The sequence below is a fragment of the Austrofundulus limnaeus genome, unplaced genomic scaffold (genome assembly GCF_001266775.1).
Source record: "Austrofundulus limnaeus strain Quisiro unplaced genomic scaffold, Austrofundulus_limnaeus-1.0 Scaffold55, whole genome shotgun sequence".
NCBI lineage: Eukaryota > Metazoa > Chordata > Actinopteri > Cyprinodontiformes > Rivulidae > Austrofundulus > Austrofundulus limnaeus.
Genome location: NW_013952457.1, coordinates 2,113,999 through 2,129,877, shown reverse-complemented (window position 1 = coordinate 2,129,877; position 15,879 = coordinate 2,113,999). Strand labels below are relative to the sequence as shown.

General features: G+C 35.3%; 1 protein-coding gene across 1 annotated transcript in view; it reads left to right on the top strand.

The window, feature by feature from the left end:
• The window catches only part of znf740a (zinc finger protein 740a), a 17,833-nt gene extending 1,996 nt beyond the window's left edge, over positions 1–15,837 (top strand). Inside the window, exons 2-18 of the mRNA XM_014009167.1 lie at positions 1,039–1,206; positions 1,426–1,608; positions 3,096–3,242; positions 3,848–3,968; positions 4,219–4,302; positions 6,188–6,271; positions 6,968–7,051; positions 7,457–7,540; positions 7,961–8,044; positions 8,383–8,466; positions 9,101–9,184; positions 10,435–10,518; positions 10,861–10,944; positions 12,101–12,184; positions 12,604–12,687; positions 14,383–14,466; positions 14,880–15,837. Coding sequence (XP_013864621.1) covers positions 1,162–1,206; positions 1,426–1,608; positions 3,096–3,242; positions 3,848–3,968; positions 4,219–4,302; positions 6,188–6,271; positions 6,968–7,051; positions 7,457–7,540; positions 7,961–8,044; positions 8,383–8,466; positions 9,101–9,184; positions 10,435–10,518; positions 10,861–10,944; positions 12,101–12,184; positions 12,604–12,687; positions 14,383–14,466; positions 14,880–15,025 — 1,650 coding nt within the window. The 5' untranslated portion in view covers positions 1,039–1,161 and the 3' untranslated portion in view covers positions 15,026–15,837. The remainder of the gene's footprint in view (positions 1–1,038; positions 1,207–1,425; positions 1,609–3,095; positions 3,243–3,847; positions 3,969–4,218; positions 4,303–6,187; positions 6,272–6,967; positions 7,052–7,456; positions 7,541–7,960; positions 8,045–8,382; positions 8,467–9,100; positions 9,185–10,434; positions 10,519–10,860; positions 10,945–12,100; positions 12,185–12,603; positions 12,688–14,382; positions 14,467–14,879) is intronic.
• The last annotated feature ends 42 nt before the right edge of the window (positions 15,838–15,879 follow it).

Genomic DNA, 15,879 nt, shown 5'->3' with positions numbered 1-15,879 from the left:
ACACACACACACACACACACACACACACACACACACACACACCAAAAACAAACAAAAAAACTCTTAAAATAAAATACGTAAATGCCTGAATTGTCTGAAAAAATGAGACCCAAATTAAATGAAATGTTTTTCTTGGATGCTTTGGAGTAAATTCAAAAGCTTGGTCTCTATAAATTTGATATAAGTTTTAACATAATCATTCGTAATTATTGTAGTACTTCGATCAAAGATGTTTCTCACTTAAAATTTGAAAATTTATGTTGCTGTTCATGAGAAAAAGATRGGGACTGGATGATTAAACAAGGCTCCACAACAAACAACTGAAACAACAAAAATAAATAATTTCTTTACTTTTTAAAAAGCATTTACATTTAAATAACATAAACAGCAATGGGATATAAAAGGTTTTTCACAAACTACATCAGAAATGCTTCTGTATGAATGAAAATGTTTATACAGATGAAACAACTTTAGTTAAGTTAAGCCTCTAAACACTGAAATTTGTTCTTTTATTTGAGCATTTTAAAGATGTTTCTTTTTAGTTACCACAAAATATATAAAATTCTTTTAAAATCACAAACAAGCCAAAATTAACCAATTTCAAGCCAACAGACTATATATTGMCACTTAATATTTACACAAGTTGTTTGGTTTGTGGCTATCCATAACATTCAGGTTGACTAATAGGCATGCCTCAGTCAAAGTTGGTGACTGAGATGATTTGACAAAATAACCCTGTAAAAATTAGGTCTAATGTTCAGGTGTTTGGTCTGACAACGTCTAAAAACAGTTTGGATTACCAGGGGATAAATTATTAATTTCCAAAAGAGAATTTTCATAGCTGTGAGTTGCATAAAATAAAATGTTGAAAATGGGTTAAAACAGTTTTGTCGCTAAAGGATGTCCTAATGAAAAAACTATTTTTAGAATTAAGCTTGTGCACACATTTTGTTTTGTATTGTGTGTCCATAAAGTCAGCCAATGAAACAGCTGTCATTCCATGTTTGTCTGTTTCATCCACATCCTCCTCTTCCTCAGTTTTTTTAAACTAGATGAGTGAGGTGGGTGTGGCTTCCCACCAGCCCGACGACCATCCTGACTGACGGATCTCTGGACGACCTTGTCCCCACCCCTGTCCCTGCGTTCACATATCCCACAGCAATGTCACATCTGCCCAGCAGCTCAGTCCGCGACCATATGAAATGGGTTTGTTTTGACAACACCAAAGTGGTTACAAATAAGTTAACTTGCAGTCTTGTCACTCAGGATGTTGTCGTTGATGACTACCTTTGTCAATACCATGCCACTGATACTTATGTCATAGATATTTGCAAATTGCAGATCATTTTGCATATTTAGATGGTTTGAAAAGCATTTGTTTCAATTATTATTTTTTTTTGTTTGTTTGTTTGTTTTCCCTTGTAGGCGGGGCTGCTTGGCTGCGAAGCTGTCCTCTCCAGCATGGCCCTGATGCAGGCCAGTACAATGGCTGCTCCGCCTAAAAAGATGATGGCTCCACTTGGCCACACACCACCTCAGAGAGAGGGACCTGACCGTGGTCCCCAGAGCCATATGATCCTCCCGTCTGGAATGAGCTGTCCACCACTGGTTAGCACCCACTTGGGAAATGTGATGTGGAAATGGGGCATTTAAGTGCTGCGCTTTTTATCAGTGTAAAGGCTGCAAAGCCTTAAATGTGGAATAGTGAAAGTTTTATTGCAAACAAGATTTATCTTCCTATAAAACAACCACAGTGTCAGTTAAGCTTGGACCTGTTGGGAGTTGCTTCTGTCAAAAATTATGTTGTCATGTTTTTAGTTCTGTTTTTTATTTTTCTGACATAGATTGTCACTCAGACAACAATTAAAAAGTAGATATTTATTCTCATCTGGAAATGATTAGGAATTTTAAAGTGTGCTGCTGATAGGGGAAAAAAATACAGTTTTCCTCTGAATCAATGAGTGGCTTGAATTCTTTTAAGTAAAATGTGCTTCACAGAGATCAAAATAACTAAAATCAATAAAAACAGAATAAATATAATCAAGAAGAAGGACCCAAGCTAGCACTGGTGTTTCCGCCCCTTTTAACAATGAGACAAGTTTTTTGAGTTTTAGCATGAAGTTCCTAAGTGACGTCAACTRAGCATGCTGATTCAGTCATGTAACCGGGGTGGGGGACTCTGAGTACTGAAGTTCTCCTTTGTGCACCTGGGCAGCTAATGTAACCACTTAGCTAATTTTATCAACTTTTTTTCTTAGCAAAGTCATGTTTTCACTCTTACAGCTGTCGATAACAAGTCATATTTCATATATAACCTAGTTTAACAGCATTTCTGAAACAATTTGGTAAAGAAAAAAGTTATCAAATATCACTGTGACATAAATATCTCTTCAAGCAATAAACTCTAAATTGTATTGAAACATTCCATGTGACATATTTGTCACAGTGAGACATACTGTATACCAATCATCTGCTTAGTCAGTTTAGCTGATTTGTTTATTTTAGATAAATATACACTGCTCAAAATAATAAAGGGAACACTTGAACAACGCACGCTAACTCCTGATCTTAATCAATGAAATATTCGCATTGAGTACTTTGTTCTGTACAGAGTTGAATGTGCTTCACAAAAGWTTGATTTACTTGGACTTAGCGTGCGTTGTTTAAGTGTTCCCTTTATTTTTTGAGCAGTGTATTTTCTGTTCATTTTATATAAACAAATATAACCATAAAAAATTATAAAATTATTTAAATGAAACATGATATATTTACTATGTACACCACAAGTGACATACTGTATATGTCATTTCCACTGGGTGGAGGTATTAAAATAACTTAAGAAGCATGTTACATATCTATTTGTTGTCATGCACAACCTTCATAATAATCATGATAGTAGAAATGAGTCTGGGTTCCATCGGGTTAAAAACACACAACAAACTTAAAGCGTGTCTAAATAAAAATGTCCTTAGATGTTTCTTAGAGTAAAACGGTAATAAATGGTCACTTCAGTCATGGTCGGAGACTCAGTTTACTGTGTCGAAGGCGACAGTTCAGGAAAAAAAAGGAATAATTAAGTTTCTCCTGCTCTTTAGCTCATCAGGAAGGAAGGTGAATTCCAAGCTCCCCGCTTGCTGGACGAGAAAGAGATGAGGGCCAACGAAGACATGCAGCAGAAAAAAAAGAACAGGAAATCAGTAACGCCCTGTAAAGTGAGAGAACAAGACGGAAGGGGAGGGAAGGTCAGTAGCTGGAATCTCTAAATTGGGAATGTTTGCTTTTCTTTGCCCGTTTGGTTTTTCTTATTTAATAAGCGTGTCCTCGTGTCTTCATGCATACCGTTTTAACRGCGTTTCATTTGATCAAAGTGAGGCTGGCTCGGATCATTCGTGGGTGCTCATTTTGTTTGTGTGGGGGTGGGGGGAGGAGCACAGGAAAGATGTGGAGGGGGTGGAGGTTCTCTGGAGAGGAAAGGGGGGAGGGGAGTGAAGTGGAGCACAATAACTGCTGTTGTGAGAATAACAGAGGGAGCAGTAACATGAGGGCATTAGGCCCCTGCAAGGGATTGTGGTCCATATCTCAATTCAGATACTAATTACACTCTTCTAAATAATCAGAAACCAAGTTTATTGTCATTCATACTAAACATAACTGAGTATTTAGGTAGAATTAAATGCTTAGCATGCATTTTAACTGTAGAAGCAATCATTTCCCAGCAGTTTTTTYACATTTCTGATCAGGTTTCCGTAACAAATAGAGCCATTGTGTTTTTAACATATGCATACATTTGCTGCACAGAAAACACTGTTATGGATTACAAAATGTTTGTGTTTCTTGTTGTCCCTAGGGTACAGGTGGTGATGAAAACGGGCCTTCGTCCAAAGTTCAGAAGAATTTTATTTGTGATCACTGTTACGGAGCATTTAGAAGTGGATACCACCTAAAGAGACACATCCTCATTCACACAGGTATGGCAAAGGCTTGGAACAGATCAGAGGTCACACTGAAGCCAGAGCAGCTTTTATTTGCAGAATATTTTAAATATATTGTGAGAACATCCTGATTTTAACCTTCTGAGTTGGACTGAATCTAGAAGTGTGCAGCAGCTGTGTGCTTTTTGCAATGGCCTGCTTAAAGCCTTGTTTGGTTGTAGCTTTGCCGCACAGCTAATTGGTGTCTGTGGARGACTTAAACTAAAACTGGTGCTCTTCGGTTTAGGGGAGAAGCCGTATGCTTGTGCCGTATGTGACATGAGGTTTATTCAGCGTTACCACCTGGAGAGACACAGCCTCATTCACACGGGTATGCGTCCTTCAACCGTACCCATATTGCATAAATCTGACTACGCATGTAGTCTTTCACATAAATCAAGGAACAGATGCTGAAGATTCATTTTTGTCTGTGGACACTAACTTCCAACAAAGCCATTCCCCGAATCTCTTCATTTTAAAATAATGTGCAGTTCTTTATTTGTCTCCAAMATCAGGAAAAAAAACATTAAGCCTGTGTGGTCCACTAGTCCACTATTAAAAACTCTTTTGTTTTGTTTATAACCTGACTTGACCCCTTTTTTGAATTTGACATTGGTGTTGTGTTAGTTGTTAGTACAATTTTATTGGCACAGCTGTTTAGGATAGCACATACTACATGGCACATAACTAAAAATGTTTATCCTGGCAGACATGCTCTCTGATGACAACTGGAGTTGGAAAATACWTTTGGTTTGTCTTTAGAATCAGATTCTTTTGTTTTCTACATCATTCTACATTGCACTGATTTATTCTGTTAAAATTCAGGAAGCTGTTATTTTTCTGCAGTTTGTTAAACAAGTTACGTGGCTATTTTGTTTATATAAAATTAGTTTGTTCCAGGAAAAATGATATCTTATGGTCTAGTCTTTAAGTGATGTAGTGACTGTGGTTTACACTCAGATTAATAATCTTGTTTTTTTGTTTTCTAATGGTTGTTTCGTGGTCTCTAAACACTTTGAAGCATAGCAAATAGTTCACTACTGACTTCATTACTTTTCTATATAAACTTTTCACTGAAAAGTAAAAAAAAAATCACTTTATGCTTTTATTTAAAAAAATATGTAAATTGCTTTCATATCTAAAGACTCTGTCACACTATAAGGTTTTAGAGAACTTGTGGCGATTTATCAAAATTTTGTCTAAAGGCCCTGTCACACTGGACAACTTATTCCAGCTTATGAAACATTTTTCATGTCTTAATTGCAATAAAAGTTATGTATTTGATCAATTTGTTAGAATTACAGTACATTATGCACACGCTGAAAAAAAGCTTCCTGTTGATTTATTTTTAATTCCATCTTCAACAGGTCTTTAAAATGTTCATAAGTTGGCATAAATTATCTAGTGTGACAGGGACAATTAATTTAACACATTAACATAAGAGTAATATTTATTTATAACTTGTCCCTTASATAACTTATACAAGCGTATGACAGCATTTTTGTCACTGTATCAGTGTAACTTATGCCGAACTTGTATGTAGCATGTTGGAGCGTATTGCAGCGATCTTCAGCATATGCCAGCATGTGAGGAAAATTTACAAGTATCAGCATAAGTTGTCTAAGACGTTGCGTGACAGAGCTTTCAGTTGGCACTGGAAACTAAAGATTTTTTGATAGTGGACTTGAAAAGTGGCTGAAACCTGTGGGCTCCAGTGTGCAAATGTGAAACTACATCCAGCTAAAAACAAATGAGACTTTTTTCTAGTTTTTTCAAAATTAGTTTTTAGTTTGTTTTGAAAAATCTTTAGACACAAACAAGACTATAAAATGAAACTTCAAGGCTTTTTATGTTAAAACAATGCATAGTTTCAATATTTTTGTCACCCTTTCATGCTTTTTAAAATATTTTTAAGAGGTAAGCATTGTGGGTAAGTCAGCTTCCAATGTTGTTTTTCTTCCAAACAAATACTGCTGCTTCAGTATTCACAACAACAAAAAAATGCTTTCAAATTGAATTGGATAAAGTTACTAAACTAATTTGTCATTGTTTATATGTACATAGTTATAGTTTATAGTAATTATGCAATTGAGCACTTTTYCCACTGCATCTGTCTTGTTTATTCCATCAGACACTACATTTCGTGATTTATTTTTATCTTTTTATCTTTATTTAACAGACTGAATAGCTAATAATTTTATGCTCTGTGTGTGTAGGGGTGAAGCCGTACGCTTGTACCATGTGTGACATGAGGTTTTTCCAGCGTTACCACCTGGAGAGACACAGACTCACTCATACGGGTATGCGTTCTTTTACCATACCCAGATTTGGTTAAACTTCATATTTTTTTAAACAACTTACTATTCTATTTGAGTCAACAGAAAGGCTGGAAACGAAGGTTTTGCCAGTTTTACATGACAGGAAGACACCTCCGATGTCCACACTGATACACCCGCAGACAAATTGCTGCAGTCAGCACTTGTAATAGATACTTTAGGATACTTTAGTGCAGATGTTTCTGCTTTAAGTTTTTATGAGGAATTTAAAGTAAAACCTTATATACAGATAAAAGAAATATATTTATTTAATTAAAACATTTAAGTTTTTTTTGCTGTCAATGAWAAATCATTTCAGCTTAATGTGAAACTATTAGATCTTGTATTTAAATAAAATAAAAGGCTTTTTGAGAGAGTTAGTTCAGCTTTCTGCTTCAGGTGACAAGTGTCCCAGACATTTTCTTGCTGTGCAGCTGCTGAGGTTTTATATTATTAGTTAAAACCTTTAGGTGGTTTGGATTTATGATGTACGTCAACTTGTTTGAAAAATGATTACTCTCTATTTTTCAGTTCAGTTTTACCAGTTGGGGAAAATAAAAATAATAATAATTTGGTTTCATAAATGAAAGGTGTGCCCAGTCACGGTGACCTGGTGTTCATAAATTAGTTTTGCTTCTTAACAAACGTCGTGGCTAATGTGTAAAAAATTTGTGTATGTAGGGGTGAAGCCATACGCTTGCTCCATGTGTGACATGAGGTTCTTCCAACGTTACCATCTGGCAAGACACACCCTCACTCATACTGGTATGCGTCCGCTTACCCTGGTTTATAAAGTAGAGATGTTTAAAACTTTTCAACACAAAACAGTGCAAATTAGGATGATTAGTAACAGTAGCTGCTTCAAAAGTGCATATTTTTGAAATGTAGAGAGATGTATCCAGGTATGTTTTCATTAAGAAAATATAAACTTTTTTTTGTTCTTGAAATTTTGACATACAAAACGAAACATCTGTTCGTAAATAACRTCAGCTTCTTCTTTGTTAAATGTTCTTTCTGTGCAATCATTAGGTACTGCCAGTTATTGAAGTGGGTAAAATGCTACTTCTAATCCCAATCATCAAAAAAGCTTAAAGAGTTGATGTATATTTGTTGAAACTTACTCCCYTTTTTCTGTTTCTAGTTCATATTTATATATTTTTATGTGTGTAGGGGTGAAGCCATACGCTTGCTCCATGTGTGATATGAGATTTTTCCAACGCTACCACTTGACAAGACACAGCCTCACTCACACGGGTATGGGTTTGCCCTCCTTTACTATACGAGTGCCCAAATACCCTATTTTATTGGTCTACTGTGTGTAAAATTAAGTATTCATAAGCAGAAAGTTATCTTAAGCATAAGGCGTATGAGGAGTACCCATGGTTTTTGSCTCAGTCTTTTAAAAGCAGTATTTTTGACAGCTAATCACTATATTGTTAATTTACTGTCAATAAAATATCCCTTATTGGAGTTCAAAGACATCTTTAGGTTATGATAGGTTTAGGAAAAGTAATTTGTAGCAATATTTCTTTTAGGTGATTGTCTACAGATTAGAAAGTAGTAGTATTAATTTGCTTTTTATTTAATTTTTTTGGCAGGACTGAATAAATTTGAGTGTGTCCTGTTGAGTTCATTGTCTTGGTTTTTACAAAATACTTTGCTCTGTGTGTGCAGGGGTGAAGCCATATGCTTGCTCTATGTGTGACATGAGATTTTTCCAGAGATACCACCTGGCAAGACACACACTCACTCACACGGGTAGAAGTTTTATTTATCTCTTTTATTATATTAGGGTCAGGCTTGCTGACATTTGTTCTTGTTTGTGTGACTCAAATGCAAAAACTAAAATCAGATCATTTATCCTCTCAGTTGTATTGATTGTGATTTTTTTAAATAAGTGTAGACTTAATTTTTTTAGTATGTGAAGGTGTTTGATTAGTATTTCTTGATTCTTTTTATACTTTTAGTGAACAGATAATAGAAAACTATTAAGGGACCCTATAATAAATAATGTATGTAAAGTGATACATTTTGTGCACACCGTTCACAAGAACTTATTTTTTTTCTTTCTAAAATTTGGTACTGTATACATTTAGGGGTGAAGCCATACGCTTGCTCCATGTGTGACATGAGGTTCTTCCAGCGTTACCATTTGGCAAGACACACCCTCACTCATACTGGTATGCTTGAATCAATTGTTCACTTATCACTGTTAAACTTTTCCCATAACAAATTTAAACTTGATTTTTCATTCATAAGCCCATCCTCCTACTTAACCCCAAGTATTACGTTGTTAAAGTTTTCTCTACGACAAATGTTGAAAAGAGTTTGTAGGTTTTGTTGGAAAACTGTCCACTGAAAAAGTGACTCTCAGTTCAGTTACCTTGAGTTTTCTTTCACTTTGTAATGGTACTTTTGCATGTGTGTTGTTGACTATTATACTGTGTTTTCAATGAAGGACACTTTACTCTAAAAAGTATCTTGATTGCAAGGATCTATAATTTGCAGTGTCTTAAGAATTTTTGAATAGTTAGAAATGGTTGTCTGCTGCATTTTGAAAAATCTTTAATGTAAAATTTTGTAATTCGTTTGATGAATTGCTAAATATTAGAGAAGTTTATATTTTTAATACTCTATTGATCATTTTAATTCAATACAATTTCAGCTTTTTGGACTACTTTTTAGTGTAAGGTGTCTAACATAATTTAATTATTAAAGCATGCCATAAACTGTCTTTAATACTTTTGTTATTGTTTTAAATCGGTGTTAAAACTGTGACTTGAAACGCTTCTAATTTTGCTGTTTTGTGTTTAGGTGTAAAGCCATATGCTTGTACCATGTGTGACATGAGATTTATTCAACGTTACCAGCTGGAGAGACACAGCCTTACTCATACAGGTATGTCCTTTTTAAAAATTTATTTAGTTTTTAATGTCAACCAGTGCATTTCCTGGCTTTAATTATGCATGTACTGCATGCACACAACCTGGTTACCTGGCTGCTTCAAACTCGAGTTTGTATAGCTTTTTGTCACTATGATTACAGTTGCTAATTAGCCATGAAGCATCTGTGTGGGCCTTTATAACCATGTGTATCATGTTACTTCCGCTATACTTTGTCTGTGAAATGACATTGTTATTGAGCTGGATAATGATGAAACAAAGTCCTTAATCCTCAATTTAGTTAAATTAATTTTATTGAATAAGTAATGCACAGGCATCAAGAATATACCAATATTTTAAAATACTAATGCTAATGAAATGTATGTTCTTTTTATTTTAATATCAATAAKAGTTGATAGAAGAATTTAATCAGTTGTGAAAAAGATATATTTTTACTGTTTCTTAAAAAAATGCAAATTCTGATCGGACTACTCAAACATCTTAGTCAATGTGTCATTTCTCATTAAAAGTTATGGTCAGGAAATAACATCCTTGGTTATAAATATATTTAGGGACACATTTGATGTACGGGGATTCACTTATTTGCAATTTGGTTTTTACATGGCAGATTTTTCCATTATMAATGTTTCTTTTGCTTGAATGATCAGCTAAGCTAAGTTCTGTCTGATTATTAGATCAGTTCTTTTTCTTAAAGCACAACAGTTGCAATCACTGTGTAAGCTTGTATGTTGTACAGTTGTTTGCCAACTGCCTAAAATTGTCTTAACTACTGCTATCAGCGTAACAAAAATGATGACGATCAATTTGTTTTTGAAATCTTTTGAGGGTTTGATGAATTATGTACACTAATGCATTTATTGGCATCATGTGAAAAACTGTTGTGCTAGTTGGAATGGGCCCACTAGAGATTAGACCTCATTAGCTTGAATGGTCATTTAGTCGTTTTTTTTTTTTTTACCCCCTTTTGTTTGTAACCAGACACTTGTGCTTTCCTTGTGGCAGAATTGCCTTATTCCTCAATAATCTAGTTTACTCTTAAGCACAAGACAATCAGTCAGTCTTGATTTGGGATATGGTAATTTCTAATTGGAATGGCAGATTGTGGAAGCATGCTGGATTTTCCAGTTCAAACGAAGCGCTGATAAGTGCAGCCAAACTTTACTAAAGCCATTAGTAAAGTTTACGTCGATCATTTTTGGCAGTTGAGTTTCTTTTCATGCTAAAGTTGGTACTTTGTGTGTATAGGGGTGAAGCCGTACGCTTGCACCATGTGTGACAAGAGGTTTTTTCAGCGCTACCACCTGGCGAGACACAGCCTCACTCATATGGGTATGCGTCTGCCAATCTTAAACCAGTCACAAAATTAGGATGCTGCAATGTGGTTAAATGTAGTCTTGTATATCTTTAATCATACACAGTTTCAGATGGTGTAATTTTCATTAGATTTCATACAAAATTCTTGTGTTGTGTAAGTCCCCCCCATTTTAAAACAAACCTTCTCAATACATTGTACATTGTAAGTTAAGAGTATGACATTGGTTATTAACCACAAACGACAATTTAGCTCAAATTGGCATTTTTTAATTCCGAGACACAGCTTGATTGTTTTTATTTATTATTTTTTCATGTTGCAGAGACACAAAAATAATTCTCTTAATGCTCTGCGTTTAGGGGTGAAACCTTATGCTTGCACCATGTGTGACATGAAGTTTTTTCAACGTTACCACCTGGCGAGACACAGCCTCACTCATACGGGTATGGGTCCGTGCACTGTGCCCGTGACATTCAGTGTTAGGTCTGCTTTTATTTTTAGCTCGCATCAGAATTTTGTCTGTTCATGTTTTAAAGCCAATATCCAACTGAGCTGTGGCTGTTAGAGGCTTGTTGCTGACTCAGAATTGGGAGAAAATGAGCAAAGTTTTAGTTGCTTCTGACTTTGGCTTCGAAAATCATGGCCTGCTTTTCCATGTGCACTGCTCGCAAGACAACTGTAGGCAGTGCACAGGGTTTTGTTGCTCAGCTCTGGCCACATTGTACCCACTTGTCCCTTTGACGTGTAGATAAGCAAATTTGGACTGGTTTTATATACAGGGTGAGTCAGAAGTCATTGAACACTGTTTAATCAGAAAAAAGGGAGGATGACCTAGCTGAATACTTCAGCCAGAAATGGGCACTGTGGGCTATCTTTGTAAAACTTGCCCTTGATCCAAGATGGTGGCTTTCAAGGTGGTGGCAAAGTTCTGGTCTGGTCCTCACCCTTTATTTCCCAGGGCATTCAGATATGTCATTTTCTATTCTTTCTAAAATAAGAGTGTCTTGTGACTTTTGACACACCCTCTATATAGGCATTTGTTTGACCTAGACGTTTAAAGTTGTAGCCTTAGATGTTGTCAAAATAACGCTCTTCTGCTCTAGCACGATGAAACTAAATTAGGATGGTTCAGTTTTGTCTCGAGATGCCTGCAACAATTATTTTGGCCAAAAAAAGAAGTCACAAATTTCTTGAAAGATGTACAATCATTCACGTAAAAAGACTGTGAGCCTCTGTGACTCCCGCAGAGAAATTGAGAAACACCTGCAAACACTTCAGAGACTCCTGCAAAAGTTGTCCTCTAACGGGTCTCCAACAGTCGCAGCCCAGAGAGATACTGGTGTGAGGAAYGTGCCAAGTTTAAAGTCTGGACATGGCGTCCTTGTTTTTTATTAGTTTTAATCAAAAAGAGCAGAATGATTGATGATGATCTTTTAAAGTTTTGTGATCATACGTAAAGGCATTATAAAAAGAGATTTTGTGTTTTTGCATAATTTGGTCCTTTTTGTGTGGTTAATAACCAATTGTGTAAAGATTTATTTCTAAATTAAACACTGCAAAGTGAGGCAAAGTAATATAATATTGTTACTTTGCATTTAGGTGTGAAACCTTATGCTTGCACCATGTGTGACAAGAGGTTTTTTCAGCGCTACCACCTGGCGAGACACAACCTCACTCATATGGGTATGCGTCCGCCCACCTTACCCATGTCACAAAGATCAAACTGTATTTTCATTTTGTTTAACATGGAGTTCAGCAGTCTGTGGTAGTTACTCATTATTTCTCACACTGGCTAGACGAAGCATCTTGAGTCATACGCTATATTCAAAAGAAGTGGAACATTTAAACTAAACATAATACAGGACTCAAACATCAGCTCATGTGATGTGTTAAATTGTGGATTAAATTGATTTATAGATGTTGATGTTTTCTAAAATTGAACTGGATGTTTTTGAAAAAGAAAACAAATTTGATCAGTTCTATTTGTGGTTAACAACCCATCAATTTCACTTATCTTGTAGTTAGTTTATTGCCTATTGATGGATTGTAAACACAGAATACTCCATAAGTTTGAATATAATACCCTCATGCTCTGCGTTTAGGTGTGAAACCTTATGCTTGTACCATGTGTGACATGAGGTTTTTTCAACGTTACCACCTGGCGAGACACAGCCTCACTCATACGGGTACGCCTCAGTGCACTCGCCCTCTCACAATTTATAGGTCACCGTTACGCGGTCACTGTTACATTAGTATCAGGAGCGTCACCAGGTTTGGGGGGAAAATTAAGTGCGAGTAGAATTTTACATGATACGAAATCTGGCATCTTAAAGTAACTAAACATYGCTGTAAGAACACCTAACAAACAATAGCTTACTTTAATTTAGGTTTCTACGATAAGATATAGCTTTTAATAAAAAAACAACTCAAAAATCCCACTGCTGAAACATTCACAACTATTTTTATAACTCCGTGTTTGGAAATCCTTTTTGAAATACACCAGTTGTAGTTTTCAGGGCTGATTCTAATTCTTTTGTAAAGCTCTTGTCAGTTTTCTCTATGAACTGAAAGCTATGAAATAATAGTCTAAATTCAGGCTCAGTTGAAACCTTGTAAATCTTTATTTTGAGCACACAGTCGATCGTTTGTTTTGTTTTCCTAAAAGGTTCCTTGGCCTTCTCCCCTCTGTTTCCTAAAATTAAAAAATAATATGCTCCAGATTACTCGATAGTTTATAGCCTTTTTTAAATTTTTATAACGCATACACATTTTAGATCATGAGTTCTTCAAGACAAACATTTTTTCTACAAGCCCTATATTTAAAATAAATTGAACTGCACTGATACAACAAATTACAGATTGATTGTAATTGTATTTGGGGCAATTTACAGCCTAAGAAAAATAACAAATAATTAAAATATTTATGTTTTTGTCACTAAATTATCTTATGAGGTTAAGTTAGCTGCTGGTTAAGGTGAAAATTGGCTGATTTCCATCACCTGTTGAGTCGTCAGTGTTTTTCTACTTACTACTGAAGCAGTAATTATAAAACCTCTGATCATTAATGTTCTGTTAACATGAGACACTCAGAAATGAATAAAGTGGTTCTAAACTGTAAGCGTTAAAGTTTGTTGTGGTAGTGTTTTGTGGAAATGTTAGAAACARTATCTTACCTGTTGTAGATGACTCTTTAAATGAGTTTCATTCTGACTGGACTGGAAGCTAAAGGCTAGTCTGAATGGGACCAAGGCCAAAGTGAAATACTGCTGAGCTTTATACTGTATGTCACTTTCAAGTTTTTGAGAATTTGCTAGTGCAAATAGTGACAGTAGCTAGCTGTAGCACTTCCCGTTCAACATAGAACACAAAAAGTCCCGCCAGAATAATCCTGGAATACAAGATTTACTCTGTAAAGGTTTTTATTTATTTATTTTTATTTTTTGCTTGAAGCGCTGTGTAATTTTTGAGATTGGAGTTATTTTAAGACAGCAGCAGTCCACTTTAGTTTAGTCCACTTCTACCAGCTGCGAACTTGTCTCATTGGTCAGAATTACAGTATGCTTCTCCACAAAAAAGATTAAATTTAACTACAACAGGTCAGATATTTATTAATTGTTTACAACTTCTTCACAGAACCCCACTTCAAAAGATCTGACTTACTGTTGAAACAATGTGGAAAAAGTAATTTCTGCCATCTGTGTAGCAGGTTAAGGGGTTAGGTGTTTTTTATTTTTCCTACTGCCAACTAGTATAACGGTAACATTTGACACTGTTTTATTTTGCATGACTTGGCCAATGTGTGGTTAATCAATAATTTAGGAATTTTTGTTACAGACTGGAACTGGGTAAAAAGTGATATATTAATACTACTTTGCATTTAGGTGTGAAACCTTATGCTTGCACCATGTGTGACAAGAGGTTTTTTCAGCGCTACCACCTGGCGAGACACAGCCTCACTCATATGGGTATGCGTCCGCCCACCTTACCCATGTCACTGAAATCAGCCTGTTCTTACATTGTTGCAGCTTTAATCTCACTTCTCTGAGGCTTTTTATGTAAACTAAGAGATATATTTCACTTTTTCGTGCTTCAGTGCTTTGTGTGTAAAAAATAAACTAAAACAAGTTCTGACATATAGCAGTGATATCATCAGCTCATGAGATGTGTTTAGATTTGGAGTCATAATTTGAGAAAAAAACATAATTGCATTCAGAAAAAAACAGTATGCATTATTTTAAAGTAACGACTATGAAAGTTTTATCAAATAAAAAATGGTTAACAACCCATCAATTGTAAAAAGAAATTTTTGAAGACATTTCTGGTTGATGGATTGTGAATCAAAAGTCCTAAAATGAATGTATTGATGCTCTGCGTTTAGGTGTGAAACCTTTTGCTTGTACCATTTGTGACATGAGGTTCGTTCAGCGTTACCACCTGGCGAGACACAGCCTGACTCATACGGGTACGCCTCAGTGCACCTGCCCACCTACTTACATTATGTACAGTTCTGTGCAAAAGTTTTAGGCACAAAAATGTTTGCAGTAATCAGCTTTCACTGGATAAAATTGGCTGCAAGTGACAAAATCATAAACTTCACCATCCATAGGTTTTAAACAAGCACAAACACTCTTAAGTAAATGTATCCCAAGTATTTAGGTTCCTGTTTTTTGATGGGACAAAGTGATTCAGGACATTTTAGATTGTTGTTGGTCAGATTGTCCTGATTGGTTAGATTCTGTGTTTAGGTTCTTTGTYGTGTTGCGTAATGAAGTTTAGACACGTTTAACATACAGACTGACACTGTGATAGAAAACAGATAGTTTAGGCTCTCCACGGTTCTGTACATAATTGTGCCACATGGAGGATAGCTGTGTGTGCATCATAATTTTGTGTGAATTCTAATGACTCACTTTGTGTGTAGTATTATTTTAAATTTACAAGTTTGTGTCCTAAAGTTTCAGAAATGGTTAAGAATCTAAATTAGGCAAATCTGTTTTACTCTCCTGCTTTGTTTGTAGCATCTTTGCATGTTAATTACACATTCGTTTTTGAGCAAATCTGTGTAGACTAGATAAAATGTCTAGACCATAACAAATACATGAAGACTGGTAAAGATATTCTTAGCGCATTTTTATTTATTTAGTCATTAGTTTTTTTTAATACTGTTTTTAGATAAAACTAATAATAATATTTAGGTTGTGCTTAACAGTATTAGTATTTGCAAACTTTTCTCCTGTAAGTCAGTTAGAACTAAAAATCACTTTTTTTATTACTTAATTGGTAAAGTGAGTTTGGAAATTTTGTCTTAAAACTTAAACTTAAAGGGATCCCTGATCAGTTGTAACATGAGACTTTATTTGTTAAACATATATTTTAAC